We start from the raw sequence: 24852 nt of genomic DNA on the forward strand, positions 1-24852 counted from the left end.
TGAATAATGCCTTGCACAGAGTGGGGTTAACAACAAGACAAAAGTGTTCCCAAGTCTCTGAAAACAGGAGGTTGTGGGGGAGGTTTCTTGTTTTGTTGGGGTTTTTTTAATGCCTGTGAACTGGTAAAGAAATCTTGTTTTTAATGTCCATTCAATTCCACCAGGAAAATATCTGTGCACCAATTCATCATTTCTTACCTGTGTTTCCATCTCCGCTCTCCATTGATGGTTTACTGGTTTCTGACGGATTGTTCATTCTTGAGTCTGCATTAAAACAGAAATAAAGATAAACTAATGCAGCAAAAAATCTCAAATCTATTAATACCTCCTTGTCCAAGGGAAGTACAGAACATCGGAAATTTGATATGCACGTTATCTTAATTCAGATTATAACACAGAAAGAATGATCAGAAGCAGAACACAATACTAAATCTTCCAGATAAATACTGTTTCAAAATTTTGTATGTTGTTATCCCCATACATGAAAACATGGTGTTAAGGGAATAAAAGACAGCATGCTGGAGGGCAAAGATAGGTAGGAACTTAATTTTCAGTACAATGAAAGTCATAGAAGCAAAAGGGGGGTGGGGGGTGGAGAGAAGGAACAATGACTACATCAAGATTCAAAAACATTAAGTCTGACCATCACAGCCTACATTATTCTCATGCTGGTTTCCCCCCCACCCCCCCAAGAGAGAGGAAATTCAGTGATTATAATTAAATAGATGCCATTTTTCTAATACTGCGTTTTTATTTTACGGGAATGTCACTGATATTAAGTTATTTTATATTTCCTACATATTCGTGCAAAACCATACAAATATGAAATAATTCCTCTTCCTTCTCCCTCTGCATGAATCTATTGAAAAGTCTGCTCTTGGTTTCAAAGCTTGTCAGCTGAATATAGTGCAACGCAGAGGGCCTCTCCAGATGGCAGACAGAGAATATAGTTTCCTTATATAGGAATCTATACAGATGTTCTGTGTACAGCATCAGCTCTCCAGCTTATTACCTCCTCATTCCTTGCTACCGACCTCAGTGTGGCACGTTATCACAAATGAAAATTTCAAAAAGAATTTCAAGACAGACTAGTTCATAAAATGAAGTGTAAGCAAATCCTTAAGCACATTCTTCCATTCCCATAACCAGTTAAATGCAAGTTCAATGAGCTCAAAATGAACCCTTTACTCCAGGATATTCTCTTGCCAGGTGCTTAAAAGGTTACCTCTGTCATGTACTTTCATCAAAGCAGTGATTTCCAAAATACCAACAGGCTGAAGAAGAATACAGTAACAGCACTAACTGCCGCATCTTTCCACCAGATATTCCCAATGAGCACGGGAGTATCGGTCTGTGAGAGCTGGAGATGAGAAGCCAGACTGTAGCCATGTACTATCACCTGCTACTGCCCAGAGAGACCAGTACCACCCCCAGGCTATCAGAACCTGGGGGGGGGTGGCTGGCAGCGGCAGAGGAACACAAGCACAAGCCAGGAGGAACAAAGCACGTGGACAGGACCAGAATGAAAACAAGGAGTCATGATGAAGCCTGGCTGGGAGCGCAGGGTGGGAACAGGTGGGAAGAGGTAGGAACTAGTTAGAAATGCAGCACGTGTGAGAGAAAAGGTAAGAGGCATCAACCTTGGAAAAACTCCAATAAGCGGTTAGGAAGCATAACTTAAGACACATCAATATTTCTAAAACAAAGTAATTTTCCACGTAAACAACTGCTGCAGTTGAACCCAGTAAGGCCCAGAAAACCCAGAGGGGACTGTAACGAACAGGAATCTTCCCCAACACATTAACTTGACCTCTCCAGACCCTCAGCTCTTCTCAGAAAGTTCCTATGCCTATGCTTAAATCTTGCAACTGTCAGCCATGTGTAGAAGATATCTGAAGTATTGGCGCTGCACTTAGTAGAAAGGCGGATGTGTTAAACTGCTTTTTGAAAGGCAGAGTGAGTAAGGAGAAACTTTCCAGCTGAGTGCTGCTGCTGAAACCAGCACGCTCACACCTCAGCAAAAGGCTGCAAGTTTTGCCCCATTTTTCACCACCTCTGCTTAGCAGACTCAAGCTATGAGTTCATAGTCCTGAAAGACAGAGCTCTGCTAAGGATGCTGATACAGAACCTAGTGCTCCCCAGCTCCTTATTTTGCCATTTTCCGCATTTGGATAGTCTGATCCACACTCTAGAAAACAGAACAGGGGTTCCACTGGCTGCTTAGAAATGTTTGTTGATGTGCCCTTCCCTGCTGATAGGTCTGCGTGCAGAACAAAAAGTATGTTTCTATCTAGAATTTGCATATACCTTAAACTGAGTTTATTGTTGTGGCAACAGCACATTTATTTAAAGCGATTACAGGCAACATGCATTTGATAAAGAGCATTAGTTCATTCCTTGACACACAGCTGGCTACTGAAATTAGTTTAGGTTCAGAGAACACTGGATGGGAGACTTTGCTTTGGACACAAATATGGAGAGTCCTCATCCAACAGGAAAATGTGCAAAGAGGGCTTAGAAGTCCAAAACATTTGGTTGTGGAAACTAGGGCTAACTCATGGGGCTACTGGACATAGGATGTATTTTTAAGCCCAGATCACAAGGGCAGCCCAAACTCTTGACAGCACTAACCACAGAAGGGAAGAGGCACAGGCTGAGAAGATCATCTCTCAATGACAGAGGATCCATCTGCTGAACCACTTCAGAAAGCTCTTGCAAGAAAAATGGCACAGGGCCTCCTGTGCCTGTCTGTTGCAGACATTGCAGTATTAGAGCCACCCTGTAGGATAATAACGGTAGAATAAACAAACTAAACCCGGAGCAGGGACACAGCTGTCCTGGGCACAGAACTCCAAGCGATATAGTGACCGTTCCCCCTGTATGCGGGGACTCAGACAACAGATCTTCCTGCATGACCAGCAAGTTTCCTCAGGACAAAGTTGTAACTGTACCAGACCTCTTTCTGTAAAGCAACCAGGACATGGTTTTTTTTCTGTCAGGCCACACTGCAAAATCTTTTTAAAAAAGGTTTTTAGTGTTTCCTAGTAATAAGACATATACATAAAGTTTACTCAAGAACCAAATGCATGAAGAACATGAAGAATATTTTATTGTAAAGATTCATCCCTAACAGAGACCTCAAACATTGGTACCGCAAAAAAGCAGCAAGTTGGATGAAGACAGATCTTTCTGGTATTGCTCAGGTTCAAACGAAGGATAGCATCCATTATTTCACCAGCTGACTATTTCTTGTTCAATCTGTGGGCCTTCTGCATGTAAAGTATCAAGAACAATGCCGCTATTTCCATTGCAAATGGCATGACATACATCTGAAGCACAAAACTGCTACCAGCAAAACAGACACATATCCGCAGGATACTAAACCTACGGATTCATTATAAGTCAAATAAAAAGAGTATTTGGTTTATACATGCTCATACAATTTCTGCTTTAAAGTTAAAAGAATAAACAAATGAAGTGGGCTAAAAAAAACCAAACCATAACGCCCTCACCTTTTCTTTCTCCTTTAGATCTTGCTCAGGTTTTAAATAAAAGCCCTGGGCTACAACTTCTGCCAACATTATCTAAAAACAAACTCCACAGAAGGAAGGATCGAAAGCAGCAGGTGCGTGATTGAAATCAAACTCTCAGGAGTGAATACGCTCAGTATTGCTGCTCCGCTAGCAGGGCTGAGGGTGTCACAAGGCTGCGTGTGTGCCAGGCTTCCACACACCCTCCGTAACATTGCAAAAAGTGTTCAGAAGAAAGGAGCAACAGACACTGGACCAGCCTGGAGTATTAGGGACTCTACATAGCCAGTAAAACACAGAAAATCTGAACATGGAATTTTATCATTAACTATTTCCTTTCACCCATGAAAGTGAAACTGCCTAATACTCCACCCAGCATCAGCAAAAATGATTCATTGATGCGTATGGAAAAACTGAAGTTCAATGTGAGTGAAAACACGCCAAGAATTCTTTAGAAATTAATTTTCAAAAAATCATTTAATCTTCAGAAACAAATATTCAGATGTCTGCTTTAAAATTTACCATCCAAAAATATATTCTTACTTTGGCATGTAAGTTCTTACATGAACTTATAAAACGGAATCAAAGAAGAAAAAAAAAAAAGGGGGGGGGGGGGTACCTATACATTTGAGCTTTGGGGAAGAAGGCTTGAAAATAAATAAAACCTATTGTAGAATTGGGATGATGGGTTATTACAAATAACTTTAAAAGACCTGAAGAAGAAATTACGGCACGTCTGTCCTGCAGTGCTGATGGAATCTCAGTGCAGGAAATACATTATCCCGGTAACCTTAGGCACAGCTTGCAACGGTATCAATGGCAACCACTGTGCACTCCACCTCATTTTCTATTACGCATGAAGAACCTTGCTATTACATTAAAAATACACAGACATAATATACATTCTGTCGGGGAATGGCTCAATACAGCTACTAAATTATTTGAGACTGGGACACTCTCTCATTCTTGTTAATGCTTTAAAATTCATAACAGAAGGATATGCAAGTCAAGTCCAGTGTGTGTTAGGAGCCAAATGCTTCTCAGATTGAAATCCTAAAAGCAAAAGGTCTGTAATTAATATCATCCAAGCCTATCAGCAAATCTCTCCATTGCAGAGGAAACAAATTCTCCTGGAATGAGGGAAAGAAGGAGGAAAAAAAAAAAACCCCAAACCATGTATTTCCCTGGTACAGATCTTTCTCTCTCTATCTACCAGGCAGCTACTTGCTGCCGATTCACTGGTGAGCTTCAGCCTTACAAATACCTCCTCTAGCTTCTGCATATGTGATTAAGCCTCTATGCATAGCCAACCTCACAGCCTCTGTGTCCATATTAAACGCTTGTAAGAAAGAGCTGAGCTGGTACCCACCTAGAATGTAGTCGCTGCAGTCCAGCATTGCTGTGGTATCCTCTACAGGTTCAGATAGTCCAAGGAAAGGGAGAATGGCAATTTCTATCAAATCTACACTACTGCTCTCGACCGAACACGAAAGGGAGTGGGGAGGTGGGGGAAGAAACACAACTTCAGTTACACCATAGCAATCTTCAACTGAACGGGGAAACTTCAGTTGCTCTGTGGAGTTTTAGTCTCTCCTACTAGCTGTGTCTGACATTGTCAAGGCGACTGAAGCGTGAAAAGTTCCCCTTTTTGTAATAAAATAGAAACAAAGATTGCAGCTGGCAGTTTCCATAATGAAGCTTAATCAGTATGCGCCTGATTAGGGCCTTATGCAAATCTCCTCTCGTTAGCACAGCAGCCAGCACTTTGAAGTCCATGAACAATTCATTTGCAGAGTACACTGAAAGCGCTCCCTGCATAATTTAAATCATGGTATAAATATTTATCAGCTCATTTGCATATTAATTGGCAGTGCATGAAGGGAAAAATTATCTCCCGAGTGCCAGCATAATAATTAGGGAACAAAATGAATTTTCTTCCAATAGCTTGGCTTCTCAGCCCTAACTCAAGCACAGTACCACAGGGGAGCAGGGAGGGGAAGAGACAGAGTTCTGTTCAAATGCCACTGAAATGACATGTACAAATTAGAAACAACTCTACAGACTTAAGCACCTTTAATCTTATTCCTGCTGGCAACAATAACTTCAGTAATAAAGGGGATTTGGAAAAAGCTTTCTACACAATCCAAATAATCCCACGAAAACAATTAGCAAGGTAGAAGCTGAACACAAAGCTGTCAAACCCGTGCTTGCACATCTGCATGGAGTTTTCCACATCTGAACACGAACTGTCACAAGAAGGTCCTGGGCAGGAGAGAGAGTACCACCAGGGCAAGGAAGCGGCACGATTCTCTTTAAATGGCTAAAGAGCTTGGTGATTCATTGTCGGGTAATCCCTTCGCCATGCCCAACTTAACAGCAGTGGATATGTCAAGTATTGTGTAACATTTGACACCCACTAATCTATCCCGAGTGAAATCAAAATAGATGTAGTCTTTTGCTTTCCAGTGACTTCCAAGAAAAAACAAGAACCTGTTACTAATCTCTTCCACAAACATACACCATATAGCTAAAGAAAGCTTGCCGCGGAGCTATGGTTTTTGAAAAGGGCACTTTACACCTGGGTTGCATCTTTGAACCACTCAGTGATAACCAGAACGCACTCGCTGCTGTGACCACAAAGTACGTTGAAGGACTGGAGGACTGGGAGGCTTTGGTCTGTGGGGGAATCAATCTTATTTTCTAAACGTGGTCCACAGAACTAAGCATACCAACAAACTATGAACCTAGATTAAATCATTTCAAACAGTCTGTTTACCACTCAAATACTAGTATCCTAAACAGCAAGAACATTTATATAGAAATTAAAGTGTAATGTAGACATCACAACATTTAATACTCCATATTCTGATCAGGAAAAGATAATGTGATGATGCAGGTGACTACAGGGTTGAGCCACCCACTTCCAGATGTTAATGTGAATTTAAAGAGAAAGTTGGTTTTTTCTTTCTTTTTTCTTTTAAAAAGCTAGCTGTACTTCTCATTTCTCAAGTGAATTCAAGCACCGCCTCTCCAAACAAGAGGGAGTGAGAGAAAAGGGACTTCTCAGTCATCCAGTACTGACTGGAATTTATTTCCACGCTTGACCTCTTCTTCTGTTCAGGTTCATATCTCTACTTAACACAAGATGTTCCCCGCTATATATTTAACATGAATGATCTACACTTGAAAAAGATTGCAAGAAGGGAAGGTGCTCCCAACTGCAGGGAAACAACTGCATGTACCGAAGAGGTTTTTCTAATACCTTGTTTCCGGCTTGGTTTTCTACTCATTCACGTGTGCCACTGAGAATTCTGAGGCACATCTCCACGGTTCGCAGACCTTCAGTAAACTTCACTCTTCCATACATGCTGTTGGAATGCACTGGGAGACGATCCGTTCGCTTCATTAGAGGAGTCTGGACACAAACGGTGTAACAAGCCAAGCACTTCACAAAGCAAGGGCCAGTTTAAATAGTGGCTGAACTGAGGCGGCCAGTAGTATAGTAAGAGGACAGCGGTGTCATCTTTGGGGTCCTTTTCAGATGAGAGTCTGTGTTGAGCGGGTTGAACGCAGGTGCAGCATGAAAGCCCCGGACCGCAGGAAGTGACCGTTAAAAGCAGGCACGTGTGTAGTGATGGATGACTCTTATCAAACAACACAACAAGCAAACAGCAAATAAAGGCCAGGGAAGGACGTGCCTGAAGCAGTGTTCGCAAGCATGCTGCTGGTGCCGCGGTGCTACTCATGGTCCATACTATCAACAGTGCATTGACAGCCAGCAAGGACAAGGCAGAAATTTTCTTCCCATTCCCAACCGTGCCAACCAATCTGCCTCACAAACACCAAACCCCCCACAAATGTTTGTTTGAACTGTAACTTCTACTAACCTGCTAACTGAAACAAAACCTTATACATTGACCTTTCAAACTAACAATTGGCAAAAAAAACCAAAAAAACAAAAACAAAAAACAATCAAGAAAGGAAAAAAAAAAAACCAAACTGTTCTTCCAGTGACCACTTCATTCTTTGACAGTTTTATTATCTTCCCTTTTCTGTAAGTTCCGACAATCCTATTATCTTCCCTTTTCTGTAAGTTCCGACAATCCTATTATCTTCCCTTTTCTGTAAGTTCTTCATTTTTGGCCAAAAAAAAATACAAAAAACCCTAAACTCTGTTGTTTCATTTAGGCCACGCTACTGCAACTATTTATCTGGGTTTCCAAAGGAGGCCTGAAGACACAAGCAGGATAAGGTTTGAGGAGGAACAGTGCATACCACCCTGCTTCAAAACCAATGGTGGAATACGCTAGTTTAACAGGTTCTGCCACATTACTGGCCATTCTTTTTCTGAATTCTTACTTTAGAAGTTACTTAACACCCTGAACCGAAGTCATATTTCTGGCACTCACGTTTAAGCAAAATACCACTCTGAGCTTTGCACATAAAGTTTCATTTTTTTTCCCTCCAAAGGCACCTCCAAGAAGAGAAAGTGGTGCACTTTGTGATCATCAGCGCAGAAAACTCTCCACATCCCGCAACACTACACACATCTCAAAAACTGGTTCTTTGCCCCTCACCCAATTCTGCAATTGATGACGATTTTTCCCACATAATTCTATTCATACTTCTCCTTAAACCAAAGAAATTAAGCCATTAACATGGCGCCAGGTATGACAAAGGCAGACGTTCTTCTGTCAAACACTTCAGAGAATGCAGAAACGGTTTCAGGAGATCCCATCCTCCCCTTCACTCCCTACGTACCTCCTGTACGTTCCCATCTCAAATGAATGCTTTTGTTTTGCTGTTTGTCCCACCAATATGTCACTTCATTTATTCAGTTCTAATGATTGTACTTGATACCTTAGTACCTTACTTTTTGGAAAAGGAAAACTCATTTTTGCCTGCAGGTTATGCAACTTTTGGTTTGACCTCCTTTTGCATCTTCTCTTTTACTTCTCCCCCTTTTTTTTCCTCTATTTATTATGCCAAATTGACTATGAACTCCATAAAATTATTCTGCAATGTCATCTACTGTAAATAAGTGTTATAGATAGTGAAACTTGTTACAAACTAGGGGCAAAAGATGTTTAAACCCCTATCTTCAGATGGTCAGCCAGTCTTTTTTTTTCCCCTCTTTCTTTTTTTTAAAAAACAATATAAATGAGGCAGAATAAAGGGATAAAGGACAAAGGTACTATCAACATTACTGGATTCAACGCCTTTATGTTTCCATATATTAGTAAAATGTCACTTGCTACATGCCCTCAATGACAGCTAGGAAATTTCTGCCACTAGCCAGTTCCGTGACAAGCGTGACCTTTGGGAACCTCACAGGCATGCTTTCGGATACAGCATGGCCGTATTACCCAATAAGCCAACAACTTATTATTTCCCTTTTGAATGGTGTACTTGGAACGACACAAGGGAAGAAAACACGGTATTAATTGTAACATATTAGCATACCACCTTCATTAGTGTATCAGCGTCTCGTATATTTTACCTTGAAGAACCACTCAAGACTGGTCACCAAAGCATTGAAAATAGCGCATGACTAAGCACAACGTCAATGAACGCTGGCAACACTCCGAGTAAGGCTGCTTGCCATATGCCACGCCAGCCAAAGCCACAGATACACCTAGCCCTAAACTGACACTACACAGAGCAACTACATTTTTAACTCAAGACAGTTGCAAGTCCCTGTTCCACCAGCTAAATGAAACCTAATAAAAATTTCATCAAACAGAACTGCAATGTGCTATATATATATAAAAAAAAAGTTACAACAAAAATGACATACTTCAACAAAATAAACTGTTATTAAAGTTGGCACAATCCTCTTAGAGTAATTACGGACAGACAGACAGCAGCCTGTTCATAGTTAGGGCTGCAAACTAAGCCCTAGTTTTAGCCACCACCTTTGACACTGGCTAACAAAATCGATTTTATCTGAAAATTGCTAAGTTTGCTCTGAAAGCCAAAGAGCAGTTGTCTGGATAAAGTCAAATAAAATTGGCCTGATGTAGAATTACAGGTCATTACACAATTGCTATGAATTGGAATTTTAGTCTACATCTACTTTTACTTCTCTCTCACAAACTAAAATTATAACCATCCTCTCAAACTTCCCACCACACAAAATGTCTTTCAAAATTCTTTCCTGTACCTTTTTTGAGGTAAATTAAGTATGCAGACAGCTAAGCAGGAATGCTAATTCATCTTATCAGTGCAGGACAGCAGATACTCCAGCACCTGACCCATTAATATAAAGGGGTTGGTTTGTGTGTTTGGTTTTTTAAGTCTTTATTACTTTTGTCCACAGAAGGTAGCAGCTACCATGTTTTTTATAGTAAGAAAATATATTAAAAGTGAGGGGTTTTTTATAGTAAGAAAACTGTGGTCATGACAAGTTCACAGTACAGTACTACCATATGAGGAGGGGAAAAAGTGGGGGGAGTGGCAGGAGGCAGGGGAGGAAAATAAATACCCTTATTTGAAAATTACAGCATTATATCTTTCACATGCAAACAGAGCCTTATTTGAAACTCATAGCTAATACTATGATTCTGGTGCATCACCTGAACAGTTTTGCCCTCCCCTTACTGCGTACAAGCAGTAAGGGCGTAAGAAAGGGTCCATATTATATTTACATCGAAGTTTTGCTTTCATTCTGCTGAGCATTTTCTTTCCAAAAGCTAAGGCTATAAATTCAGTGCAGTCAACCTTTGTTCAAAACCACAACTTCGATCCATGAAACTGTCATAACATTTACATAGAAATCACGGAATATTTTGAAAAGTAGCAAGCGTTAGGTCTTTACAACTCCTGATTTAAGCACACCATGTTTCACTCATACTACGTTTTTAAGGTTTTCATTACTATCTCATAACGGCTCAAGACCTTTTTTTAAAAATTTATATACATGCACCAAACTACATCATAAGCACTGACTCCAGGCACTTAATTCAAAAAAACAACCCGAAGTGGCATAAAACTGAAAACAAATTTGCGTTATTTAAACTAGCATGTTGCACCTGACATACAGCTGTTGCACAGCAGCACTTTTTAATATATGCAGGAGGGCACTCACCTCCTTTCAATCTAACTAGAAGTTAACATAAAAACCTGAGCAAATTGTGCTTGGACTCCACCACACTTCAGGTATGGCTCTATACCATTACATTTCCACTGCTCTAATAAACCTGCAAGTAAAAAGTAGTATCCAAAGTTAAGCAGGATTTTTTAAAAACACACACTAAAAAAAAAATATTCAATGTACATATCTTAAGGGAAACACCTGATTGAGTTTTCATCCACATATAAGTGCGCCTCACCTCCCTTTGAAATTACTGGATTGTCAAATCTGAAATACTTCACGCTGACAAGTATGAACACCTGGAGCAGATGTATATTTTTTTATTAGTAAGCACCTCTTCTATTTGATTACTTTTACAGGATTTGCATGCCTCATGTTGCTTTTCAGCAAGTACTGCAGGGCACAAAGTAGAGAAACACTGAAATGAAATGAAGACTGATGAGAAGTTACATGAACAAAACACAAGGGAGGGCTGAAGAACATTATCAGTAAAACTTCAAAATTTGTCAGAATAAGGAAAATAAGAAGCAATCTCAGGGCACAGGTCTATGTAACAGCAGTACTGAAACAAACAAACAAGAAAAACCCAACAAACCCCACCACCCTGAAACCTTGAAAGCTTTTATGGACACTGCAGCTTGGGGCAGTTGCAGATCCTGGAACACCAGCAACCACGAGGAGTGGGGTCACCCCAAACTTCTCCTGGCAGGGAACACCAGCTCATGTTCATGTATTCCCTGGACCTAAAGTGGTCATCTCTTCCTACTAGTGTGCTGAGATGATGTTTATGGGAACACATCTTCACTAAAATTGTGCACACATTTGAAAAGGTAAACACAGTTCACACTACCAAAACACCAAGCAATGAAAACGGCATCTATTGATAGTTTCAAATTGTTATTGCAATACACATTAAAAATGTCAAGTATTTGAGTAAAATAAATATTCTCTAATGTGTATATCACAGCACAATTGATCTGACAACATATGAAGGCTACTTATGCCGAGCTCAAATACTGAATGGCAGGATTTGTTCTAGCAGTTCCATTATTACATTTTGGAGCCATCACCCTATCTGCATTCCAAAAGCATGAGATTTGCCTCCCCATGTTCACCCACATAACAGGGACAGGCTCTCAGAGCTTAAAAACATTATTTTTAAGCTCACCTGTAAATCAAAACATAATGCTTTATGCAAACACGCTGTTTCTCTGTTCTCCACTTTGCCAAAGTAGTAATTACTAGTCTAGCTTGATGAATAGGGGCTCTGCAAAGAATAGACTAATTCAGTACATGACTTAACCATACAATTCAGTTCAATTCAAACCCCAGAGTCTCCACACCACTTGTCATTAAATACACTACAGGTCACTCTCAAAATACATAAATCAAAGTCACAGGTTTAACTTTATTATGATTTCTGCTGCAGCCAACTGGGTACCTCAAGATCAACAGCAGAGATAGTATTTAGCTCTAGTTAGCATTAGAGTGTTTGACAAACAAATAAACAGAAAAAAGCACATGCAAAACCTCTGGTATGAATCAAAGTTGCATTGCTGCTATCACTGTCTTTTGCAGAAACTGCTTTTCCTCTCTGTTCCTTAATAACTACCTCAAATCTGAAGAAGGATATTGCTTTAATGCCCTCAGCACACTGATCCAGACACTATTAACACCTGTAGGAACCACAAGACATGTCATGAGAATGCTTCTTTCTGAAGCTTAAATTATTTGATCTCTAAGAGGAAAAGGGCAAATTCCAGACAAGCTGCTTTGTATGTTACAAATTGAACAAAAAAATTGCCAAATGCAAGATCTGAAGAAAGAAATGGAGTTATTCACACTGCAGACACCGATTCCATCCATCAGCACACCTAGCCAAGTATCTATCATTTTGGATGGTCAGAGCTAACGTAAGACTGCATTTGCTCTCAGTCAGAAAAAAATAAAAATACAAATTTGCTGGGCACCTGGGTCTTTAATTTATGGTAATTTAGGAACAGTAGAAAGTGAAAACCACAGCGTAGCTACACATATAAAGTATTACCTGCATGAGCTTTTCCAGGAAATGTTCACAAGCACAGTTTTGCCCATTTTAGCAGCTATGCTGTGCTAAAGTAGAAAAGGCATTGATTAGCTTTTCCAGGAAATAACCACAAGAAAGGGTTCGCTAGCAGCAATGCTGAAGTGTATGCAGCATGACTACCACCTGTGGCTGTGTTTGCAGAGGATTTGCTGGGAAGACACGCACATTTTATTTGCAGGCCCATGGACACACACTCCTAAAGAAGGAATATCTTGTCTATTCTCCACCAAACCAGAGCAGAGAAACTTTTCTACACTGCCCCACTTTCTGTAACTTATTTTGATTCATTCTGTATCTGTCAGCCTAACGCTTTCCTCTCGAAAGAGATGCATGATCTACTCACAAATTAAAGGTAATACTTTCCTCTTAAAAGGAATTCATGATCTACTCACAAATTACAGGGTAAAAGAAATCAGCTGAAAAAAAATAGGTCAACAAAAGGCATTAACAAAAAAAAAAAATTTAAAAAGTGATACCCAGAATACTTTAATTCTTAGCCAACAATTCCTCAATAAAACACGAGTTTCATATATGCATATCTCACCATTTTCACACAGAAACAAATAATTAAAAATAGGACACTTAATTTAGGACCCTAGATAAATGCCCGTCAGTACTATGGCCATGAACGCTGAGTCAGCAAAAAGCCAGCAGGAGCACCAGTAGCTGCAGCCTCGCTCATCCCTGCTGCTCTACCGCCTCCTCTCTCGGGCTGCCGCATACAGAACTACACAAGAGAACCGATCTGTGTTAAAACTACTCCAACTAGAAGGAGAAAATACTAACCCAAATCTGACTCTTAATCTGAGGGGAGAAACATTTACCCTATTGCAGGACAAAGGCAGCAAGGAGACAGGAACAAACAACTGGGCAAGACTGTTTCAGCAGCAGTATTGCCTTCAAACATCTATTGTCTACAGCTTAAATCCACTTGTATGTTACATATTCATCTTATGAACTTTATCACACAACTTGTGTAACAAATAGAAGAGCTCAGAATCTCACCACAGCTATTTATTTCCTCTTTGGGAGACTGACTCTCAGCCCTAACGCTGACAACTTGAATCAATTAGTATACTTACATTTGCATGTCCCCCTCCAATTCCACTCTTTTGAATACTCTTTCTGATTTCTGCTCTCCTCACACACACCACTTCCATGCTCGAAAACATTAAAGAGATTCCTACATTGTAAGACTTCACTATATAATCACTTCTTTTCATCAAATGTGTTGAAGAAGGCATTAGAACTACAAGGTTTTGCAAGTAAAGAAAATGGGGTGGGGGGGTGTTGACAAAAACTAACAGAAGCAGCAGCAGAGTAACAGCAACAATCATACCGTTAAGCAGTTTAGCTAAGACCTTGCTTAACTCCAAATTCAAGGAATTGTTCACTGAAGAATTTTAAAATAACTACTAATAAACCTATAATATTACAGTAAACCGAACTATAGCAAATAAACAAAAAGTCCACCTTATAAATGTGTATATGCACCTATATAAAATGCCCGTATGTTGGTCTACGGCATCACAACAGGTTGAAAACTTGAACCTTCAAGGGAGACCAAGGCTCTGGTGACATTACAATAGAACCAAACTGAAAATGTTTACAGGTAGACAACCACCCATAAACCCTCAGAAATATATATGAACTTTGTATGTTTTATATATAAACATATATACTTTATGTGTATTTATACATACTTCATGTGTTTTTTTATAAAGACATATGTACTATAGTGTGTATATATATAGTATGTCTTTTTAATATACATATTTTTTAAAGAAACACCATGCTACTGAGATGTGATCACAGATTTCTCAAAGCTTCTAAGCCTGCTGTTCTGAAAAAAATTGACATGTTCCCATAAGACATTCCCGCAGAAAGGCACCGAGGCAGTCTCTCAGCCCAGTGGAAGAAATACCATAAAGAGCAAGTCGGCCGACAGTGGTGTTTCAATCGCTTTTGTCCAGCCTTGGTCAAAAGGCAAGTTCACGTACTGAGAATGAACAAACAAGAAAGAAGTCAAGTGCTTAAGTGCCAGGACACCATCATCCCCCAAAATCCAGCCACAAACAGCCAGAGAGCTTCCAGCTGGCCACTGCTGCTGTCTTGAATGAAAATTGTTCCACAGCTGCCTTAGGAAGTCACAGCTACCACCAAAAGAAGAGCAATTTGGTATTCAAAAGAAAAAAAAAAAGTCACGCTAAGCTCTCCAGCAACACTCGGTATTGCACTGACATGTTAACACTGCACTGAGCTGAACCAACTTGCCATTTTAAAAAAGAATGACCTGTATTCCTCACGACCTTTGCAATCCCCTCACCATCACAGAGAGATCTCTCATTAAAAATGCAGAGAAATTAACAAATTCTCTGGGATTTAACTAAGTTAGAGGGAAGAGTACCAAAAAAATCCTCTGTGACATTACACTTCCAACAAGCCTCACAACACCGGCAAAATGCACGAAAAAGGCTACGGAATTCAGAACCCTGCACGAGTCTGCAAGAACCACGAATACGAGCAGCTTTTCCATCCAATGTGACAGTCTCAAAATGACAAGCCCTTTTTTTGCCTGCCTACCGGCTAGTCTACACTCCTGTTTTCTTCTTTTGAATTTTCCCCAACTTAAATTGAATGCAAATAAGCCAGGTGTGGTCCCCAGAGCAGTAATCTGCAGATAGTCCCCACCGAGTTCCCATAGCAACTTGCACAGCTGGCCATGAGAAAGAGGTTGTATCTGCTTCATATTGGCTACCGAGTTTAAACACTCGGTCAGCGAAACACCAATTAACGGCATCTTGTAAAGGAAACATCTACTAAAAAGCACATCCATTTTTCCTTGATTAATACAGGAAAATAAAACTCTGGATGTGCTCCTAGTTAGCAACTGCTCAGTGTGTAAAGTGAGTATCTGTTATTTACAGGAGGCGATGCCTGCGAAGGAAATGGCTTCTCTCCTGCTGCAAGGTGCTGAAGTTTAAGAAACACTACACCATTTCGAAAATGCCTGTCATTCTGTAAATTGCAAGCAAGAAAACACAGCTGAAAGTCGGAAAGTTCCGAGATGTCGGAACCCCAAACACAAATCCTTCTGGTCAAGTTATAAGACTTCCCCCGGACAGTACCTTTCTGGTAAGTATTTTGTAATATTTCCAATTTTAACTGTACTCTTTCCATGTTGGCTTTCTAACTCTCATTCTGAAAATCTAAAGTTACCCTGTGACTGCAAGCGATTGATCATCACATACAAATCCTATCCTTTCTTCCCTACCTATGAAGACGTATCCTACCTTCTATTCATTCCACTCCTTTCCACGTCCCGCACACACAGCTCGCTATTTTTGCCTACATCCAAGTCCACGACTCTTCCCCTTTACGCTTCACCCCAGCCTTCTCCCTCCCTTCCATATCTGCTGGATAACCAAGGAGAAGGTGTGCTGGGGATAACGTGGAACCACGGGCGTACTGACTGGCCATAGGTACGTACTCGTTGGACAACCAGGTAGGCAATACAGGTAAGGACTACTCTTCCCTCTGCTTCTCCTTTAGCATGGCCACAAACAGGACACCTCTCCTCTACTCAGACTGTGGTTCAAGCAAGAATAGCCCTACAGGCCGAGGGAAAAGGACCCATGTATCCCAGCTAATATCCTATGGCTTGCCAGGAAGCAGGAACTAAAAGCTGATGTTTAGGCAAGAGTGCAGGAACACAGAAGGTACATAACACATTGCCCACCCCCCCCACCCCCAAGATTACAACTCGAACGCTTTTTGGGGCAGAGGATGCTGATAACCCTCAACAGACGTTCCTCTCCATGAATCCACGTCAGCTACCCCTGTTAACTTTTCGGAGCCAGCCTGCAGCAAGGAGTCCCACAGTATACTTTGAAGAACATTTTTTTAAATTTTGTTTCGAATCCATCTTCTTCTATAGCACTACTTCCATTTCCCCTACTTCTTCCACAAAAGGAGACCGTGACCTGAAAGCCTCTATTCACCCCTCCATGACACTTCACCAAGTTCTACCATATACCCCCTTAGCTCTGTCTTTTCTAGGATGATAATCTCTAGCCTACAGAGTTGTTCATTAAAAGTGTGAATGGCTTCTGTACAATGATTCCTAATGCTGCTTTTCTACATCTTTTTCATGTAGGGGGAAAAGAGCTGCACAGTACAGTACCCAGAAGAAAGAAGCATTAATGGATTGTGGCACAATGCTATTTTTTTCTTACATTGCTTTGCACTCTGTTCTTTTCCTGTTAAGTCCTAGCATTTTATTTGCTTTTTGACTACTTGTTGAGCATGACAATAACGAAAATACAGTAGGTATTTCCATGAAAAATCATAACATGAAAGATCTCATATCAGAGTGTTGGAAGTGCCTATACTAATGCACATAAAGTCAGGATCTCATCTCTAACTTATTCACCAGCTTCAGGAAAACTACAGGAGCTTAGTATCATTGAAAAATCGTAATTTGTTCAATTTGGTTAAAATTGGCCATCTGCTTACAAGGGAAAGCAGAAAGGAAAAGTCAGACAGAAATGACACAAACCTCTCTTTCCTTGTGAAATCCAGCTAACATAAAAATAACAACATGATGCTTATCTGTTTCCAAAAGAAGAGGCAGTTGATAAGAAACAGACTCAGTATCAGTCAGTTCTGTTTGTGCTGACTTTACGAAATACCTGTCCTTGTAGGTGGCTTAACCGCCTGTCTGCAAGCAATCCCTGTTTTTCAAGGAGGGCAAGGGAAGTTTACCCAGGAGCACTCAGCTTCTAACCATGCAAGAGGCCACCATTATGCTAGCGGGCTCCTACGAGAACATACATTTATGTATGAAAGGAGAAATATAAGCAAACAGGAGCAGTTTAATGTGCATATTGAAAGTTAGCTATAAATTTTATTCATCCATCAACATATACAAGACATTGTACACCTGTGAGCTTTCTCCATTACCCCACCTGTGGGAACTAGCCTTAATCCATCACTAACTTGAAAGCTGCTTATTTGCTTAAGTAGTTTAAGTTTTACTGTTCTTCTCTACCCTTTCTGCATTCCCTTCCAAATTTCTTTTCAGATTAATCAGCAGCACTTCAAAGAAACAGCTGAGCTGGTGGCATTAAAATGACCAGGGAAACACACAAAGCTTTAACAGGGCACAACCACTGAGCATGTGAAACATGCCATTTAGTGTTAAAAATGGTGACTGTAGCCCACTCAATTGTAAAAATCACACTTCAATAGAAGGAAAAAAAAAATTAGTATTCTCCTATATGCCTGGTGTAATTTGCACTTTAAGAATCACACCTTATTAACAGTACAACATATGTTAATAAAAGCCAAAGAATTAAAACCCACAGGCTCTCTGTCAGTATTACAAGCAACAGTTTTACACAATTTACAGAAAGAAATGAAATGGACATAGAGGTGGCAGAGTCCAGAATTTGAGAAGCTGAAAAATGAGAAGACTTTACATTGGAAGCGAACATGTCATTTTGAAAGAATTTCAAGTGTAGCACCAGTTAATACCGGTATAACAAATAAATATTTAATGTCAGGTGTTAAGGAGGAGACACTCCAAATGCAAATATGCATGTGTGCATACACACTCTCTCACTCACATGTATCTTTTATACCAACAGAGGCAGGTTTCGTACATCTCAAAAATACAGAAGACTTAAGTACATATTGATTCTGTCCTCTACAGCTCTTATCTCTGCTGTGGCTTCTATTCACGACAGTTGATGCACGCTGAGGACAAACTTGCAATGACTGCCCATATGTAATTAGAACGTCATATGGCCAGATCAGCAATAACCCTATTTGCTTATAAAAAACTGAAATGCAGGGTGGAGGGGAAGGTAACAGGGTGGAGTGAAGGTTGTGACTTCTGAAAGAGACTTGCAGACAAGCATGGCATTTTTGTAATAAAAGGAGGCCATTAAGCTCTCCTGCATAACTTAGGCCTCAACTTCCAGGTGATAGAATTGATTAAAAATGCTGTATTCTGATTAACACACTCCAAGAGATGGAGCTATACCATTTCCTCAGCTTTAGCTGTTATCCTGAAGTCCCTTTTTTGTAAGTATGAAGCATGCTCGAAGACTGAAATCACCTAGGACTGGTTTCCAGTAACTGAATCTTGTTACACACCTTTGGCTGGTTAAAGAGGCTCCCTTAAACAGAAGTCCTCTTACGTACGTAAGCAAATCACAGTTCACCCGGTCCAACTTGGTTTAACCCAAGATTCTGCATTTTAAATTCAGTTTGACAGACTTTTCACACTCTGAACCCAGCATGACTCTTCTCAGAAGCATCTTTGGCTTTGTCAGCCACTCCTCTGACGTTACAAATTTCCTAGTAGCACCATAAGGTTAATCTCAACTGTGTTTATAATTCAAGTACTGTAATTGTTATCATAGATACAGTGTCATTCCAAAAGCCATTTCCAGATTATAATTCATCAAAATTCAATTCATTTTTAGAGCCCGTGTGTTTCAGAGCACAGGATCCTCTTCCAAAAGTGGAATTTGCATCTCTTTTGCTAAATGTTTAGCAGACGCTATATTTAGCTAAATTAAAATACATGGTTCATTTCCCAGAAAAACTGGTGAATCTTTGACCCCTTTGTAGTAACTGCTCTGATAGTTGCAACTCTACCACTCTTTGCGTTCTCTGAAAACTACCAACAACATTTCCGTATTTCTTCCTGATCACTGGCAGACACAGAAGAGTACTTGCTGAAGAAAAAGACACAGCTAGTAGATTTTGACTTTCCATTAACAACTATATTGAGATTTTTCAGTTACCCTGTCCTTAATCCTTTTAGTATGTGTTACTATTGATTTTGTATCACTTTAATTTGGTAATCAATGAAGTAAGCCATTCTAAATCAGATACATTATAAAAGAGTGCATTTTATCAATACAATTACAAAACAAAGCTTTAATCTTAACAAGAACTGAAAAAGCTTACAGCAAATTCATCTGAAAAGACTTCCTCTCTTACCACAGAAAACTATCAATTGACATTATTTGTATTGACTAAAAATTGTCTATCAGCAAATAAAATTATCTAGTCACTCAAGTGAGTGCAACTGGCCTCTAGCTTCTGAAATAAACCTGCCATTTTTTCACATTCACTTGCTCATTTTTCCAACCCTTCTCTGCAGCTTCCTTAGCTACTTCAGACTTACCGACATCCACACATACATAACATCAACAAACTAGAGACATTCCTTTTCAGTCACTGTAAATTACTACATGCAAGCTGTCTGTCTCATCCTGCAGATTTCAGAAATCCAACTCACACAATCTCATGCATTCCTCTCCCTCCCCACTCCCACCTACTTCGAGAAGGGCATTTTCTCTATGTTTTTAGGGAATGCCTAAGGCCATTCAAAAGCAGGGAAGTATCCAACCAAGTTCAAAGATTGCATTCTCACTTGTGACCCTGATGTTACAGTTAAGAACATGTACGACTCCTTCCTGATGAGCAAACAAGGTAGTTTTCAGTCATACCAACACAACTTAGTAAATTGTGGGGTGTGTATGTGGAAGATCCCTTAAAACAGGTTAAGAAGTGTGCAAACATGTTAGTGATCCATGTCAGAACGTAGGCTCTCACCTTTGCACGTTTCAAAAGTGCCTCCGGACCACAGCATCATGGGCCGGTCAGTCAACCTAACAGCTAGGTCCCACCAAAGGCCACAGCAGGGGGGAATCTCATTGTTTCCTCTTTTTGGGGAACAGAGGTGTTTAACTAGCACAAGAAGTTGCTACCAGACACTCGGGGTGGCTGGGGAGCAGAGAGAGAGGTGATGCTTCTTTTGACAGCAAGCTGCTACAACAGTTTGTGACATCCTATACGCAGAAATACTCACCCTTCATCATACAGTCATAATCATATAACAAGTGTTACATGTAATTCTGCAATGGAAGCTCAAGCTTTATCAGCTTGCTAAATACCATCAGCTAAAATAGATTAGGGTATTGTTCTGAACAATTCCTTGTGTACTGCTATTCCTACAGCTTGAGAAAGGTAGGTTCTGTAATTCCACGTGACTACATCAGACAATGCTTCCCAAACCATGCTACTGCCCGTCCTCTTAAATTTGCTAACCAGGACATAACCACCTTGGAGAGAAAACACAGACTGCTATTTCAGGAGGAGAGTACAGTGAGCAAAGCGATGAAGCTGTAGCTGGGACTCCTGGTTTCTCAAGCCAAAAAGATACGGAAGACCAGACCCCTATATGGACTCCTCTTTGACTCAGCAGGAGCAGGGAAGCCATGCAAGGTATTTATTTACTATATTTAATTTTCAATAACTTTTTTAATCTATAGCATCTTTTAAATAGCAGGGTACAGGCTGTTACTCGTCTGTCGAGGAACTTTTGTTGATGCAAAATAGATACCAGGTAGGAGAGGTACAATGACTCGTCATCCACTGAGATTTGTTCTAAGATTATTTGGCTGCAACAGTCAACAGGTAGACTCCCAAGGTCAGGAAGCCCCTTCTGTTCCTTGCAATTCCTCTTTCAAACTTCACTGTGCAGTTTGGGAATCTTGCAGCATTACTTCAGCTCACAGCTGAATGCACAATGCATTATCAGTTTGACGATTAAACTAAAAGTCAAATTAGTAATTAATTTCTTAGGGGTTTGCCCTGCCTAATTACAGAAACACACATATCATATTCAGGGCCCTTTTTATTGCTGCTGAGCTCACCTTATTTGTTTTTAATACCAATTTTTACAAATAGATCATTTTTACTAATAGATTTTTATATTATCACACTTGACATCAGAGATACATTCAGTTCTAGGTCATGTATGCACTATTTTTAGCTGTTAAAAATCTCTGATTGGCAATCTTAATACCACTGACCTCCCCAGCACAGACCTGGTGTTCCAAATGCTCCTCCTCACTTATAATTTTCGCCATCATCCTTGCTATTTCTTCGCCAGGTTTCTGGTTATTCGATTTACACTTCGATTATGGTAAACCCTATCCCTTATCCAGAGGCTCTCTCTTCCAGAAAGACTGAATTTAAAAACTTTGCTTCCCTAAGCAATCTTTCCAACTACACATTTCCATTCAAATCACAGATAGCATCTGTTTAAGCAGCCATAGGCATTGTTGCAAAGAGACAAATCAATCTGAAACTTGCCTGGCTACAATTAATACTAGGTGCAAGAAACCTCACAGTGGATACCTATGGAATAGCCTACTTACCAGAGAAGTTTCTTCCTAATCCCCTTTGGTTAGCACTTTATTTGTTCCCTGTTGTATAATGGTTTTTCAATTCTTTACAAAGGCTTTACAAAGCTTTCATTTAACCTAACATAATGTACTGTAAATGAATAATCCCTTTTCTTTCCTGATCCTGTTAATCTTTTGGCCTCAGTTACATCTCACAGCAGTGAGATGCAAATGTTAATTATGCAACAAGTATAAGATCTCTATTTTGATTTCCATCTGTCCAATACAAGTCCAGCACAAGACACAGATAACCGAGTGCTTTCCTATCACCATGGGAACACGATTGCCAGGAACATACCAAGAACATCTCATATTGACTCCCACAAGCCCCAGTCAAGTACCTTCTACCCATTAGAGCCTCCTTTATCTTCTTTGTTGATTCATATTTTTCACAAGCTCCTGATTATTCTCACGGTAACTCAGTCTTCCCCAGGACAGAATAAGGCAGTTTCTTCAAACTCGTGTAACATCACCCCTTGTCAATATTATGTATGTCAATTATCTCATCTACACCTTTTATAGGTGAAACATTTTATTAACGTGATAGTGGAAACAACCAAAGTTGATGAAGTTGTAGGCTGACCCCCTTTTTCTCTGGCCATACTTCCCATGGGGTCATACCAGCATTCAACTGGCCCCACAGCTGGCGAGATTAGCAAACTCTGAGAATAGGCAGCAGAAAACTAACCCTTCTGAAAAACCAATTCATCAGCTCAGCTCCCCAACCTGGCTGACTAGAGAGTCAGACAAGTGCAACGGAGCAAAGGCCACCAAGGGTGGGACTCGACAGAATCAATCTAGTTTGGTTTAAATCGGTTAAACCTCAGCCTCAGCATACATTCAGATTTTATAACCAATCCAATCCAATGGCTGTCCACCACTGAAACACCGAGGCCTCATTTTCTTTCCTTCCCCCAGTCACAACAAGATGGTTCTGCCTCTTCTCTCACACCCACCCTGGCGCTCACCTGACTAGGAGAGACAATTTGACTTGGCAATCCAGAAGAAAATAAACCTTGATAAAAAGCTAACAGAAAATTATCCTTCTTTCAAGCTGGATCAGCTATGCGTGGAAGCCAAAGACTAAAAACAGACACAAAGACTGAGGCTGAATCATGAAGCAGTGGGAAAGAAAGGGGAAATGGCCTGTCCTTCCAGCGACATGAAACTTAAGAAAAGGTTTATGTTACAATTTCAGCATGACAGTGAAGAGACAGGGTACAGCAATGTGATGGTACACTATAACGTTAGCTTTCCTCTTAAAGCATTGGACTGTGACCACCCAGAAGTCTTACACTGCAAAACACACTTGCACTCTTACGTGTCCAAGCTTCCTTCAAATACAAGATAATGTGCAAAATCCAATGCATTAAACAATGTCAAGAAAAAGCCACAGAAGACGTTGCCACAGTACCAAGACACATTTGTCAATGCTGACTCAAGACAGCTCATCTCTTAGAATTACTAGGTTCAGGTTTATTGATCAACAGCTGATAGATAAGCATGTTAAAAATTAGTTCATATACTGCTCTGGCTGCAAAACAACAGAACACTGAGTTTTATCAACTCTCTTTATCAGCAACAGAGAATGAAAAGACATCCATAAACTCTTCATTTTTTCCTAGGATGGTTCTAATACCTATCATGGTAGTGAAGAACAAGACAGAGCTCACCATACCTTAAACACATTTATTTTTGGTTGAACTAGAATCCAATGTGTGGAATATTCCAACAGAGGAATATTTCATTTTCAAAAAAAGCTAGCACAGCACTCCTCAACTTCAGAGTTTGCCTTAAGTTCTCAATCTATTTACATACTACCTACCTTCTCAGAACAAAACCTTCCAAGAAAATATGATTGATAAATACTATTCTCACATTTCGGTAAAAAACTGTTCAAAATTTTTTTCCCCTTGAAACAATGCAAGATAGAAATGTTACTAAAACACAGGCAGTGGCAACGTAATTCAATGGGCAATGAAACTAGCAAAGGTTCTTTTTGAAAGTATTTGTATCTTGCAGTTGTTGTATTTTGGGTTTTTTTTTAACTGGGTTATGATTAAAGCAGGAGTTTGCCCCTTTTGATATACCAGAGACTCTACCTACAAAAAAGCTGTTTTGCATGTCCTCATTTCCAGAAAATCTCAAAATCTGTGCCACCTCAGAATAAGAATCCGTGTAGCAGAGAAGCCATCTCTTCTTGGCAAGCATTTCTTTTGGCAGTCATGTCTTCTGAATCAAATTCTATGCCCCTGCACTCATTTTCACTCCTGCTCTACTCCCTCAGTTCTACCAGTATGATCATTTACACAGTCACCCAGGAACAGGATTAAAGAATTAGTAGAGGTTAAAAGTAACTGTACAGTTCAGCATGCAAAAGACCTGTCTACCTTAAGGGCATATTATATATACATGCAGTCGATTACGGATGAGTTTTGATTTACTGAACTTCTGCAATAAGTGTGTTTTATAAAGATTTCTTCTCTGCATTAGCTTTCCAATAATGAGTCTCATAGTCTTACTGAATTCTTTCCTTTCATGAGAATGGTAGCAGAATTTCTTCTCCTTGAACATTGAACAGCTACTGGGCCATGTGTAAGAACCTAGTCTTCTTGAGATTTCCATGCCTCTGACACATGTGACCAACTGGACAGCGTATGAAAAAAAAAAATTATAAGAGATGGGATAAACAGCCAGCATAAACAAATAATCTCAATGTTCTTTGGAAACCAGGCTTAAACATAGCCCTGCCCAAAAAAATCTTGCCAACTTAGAAGACTTAATAAGGCTTTTAGTACAAAATCTAAATTGGAGATTATAAACAGGTTAACAAACAACAAAAATATATTTGAAAGAAAGAAAATACGAGCTTTT

General features: G+C 40.0%; 1 protein-coding gene across 13 annotated transcripts in view; it reads right to left on the reverse strand.

Annotated features, from left to right (window-relative positions):
• POU2F1 (POU class 2 homeobox 1) overlaps positions 1-24852 on the reverse strand; it is a 123060-nt gene that overhangs the window by 58059 nt on the left and 40149 nt on the right. For 12 of the 13 annotated variants that reach the window (XR_008747012.1, XR_008747011.1, XR_008747010.1 and 9 more), the window contains exon 2: positions 199-264. Coding sequence is in view for 8 of the 13 variants with exons in the window: in XM_055802852.1 (XP_055658827.1) it covers positions 199-264 (66 nt within the window). In the remaining 5 variants the exon portion in view is untranslated. Of the gene's footprint in view, positions 1-198; positions 265-4899; positions 5172-24852 lie in introns of those variants that run through there. The other variant, XM_055802853.1, reaches the window with a different exon arrangement.

Source organism: Falco peregrinus, chromosome 4 (genome assembly GCF_023634155.1).
Source record: "Falco peregrinus isolate bFalPer1 chromosome 4, bFalPer1.pri, whole genome shotgun sequence".
NCBI lineage: Eukaryota > Metazoa > Chordata > Aves > Falconiformes > Falconidae > Falco > Falco peregrinus.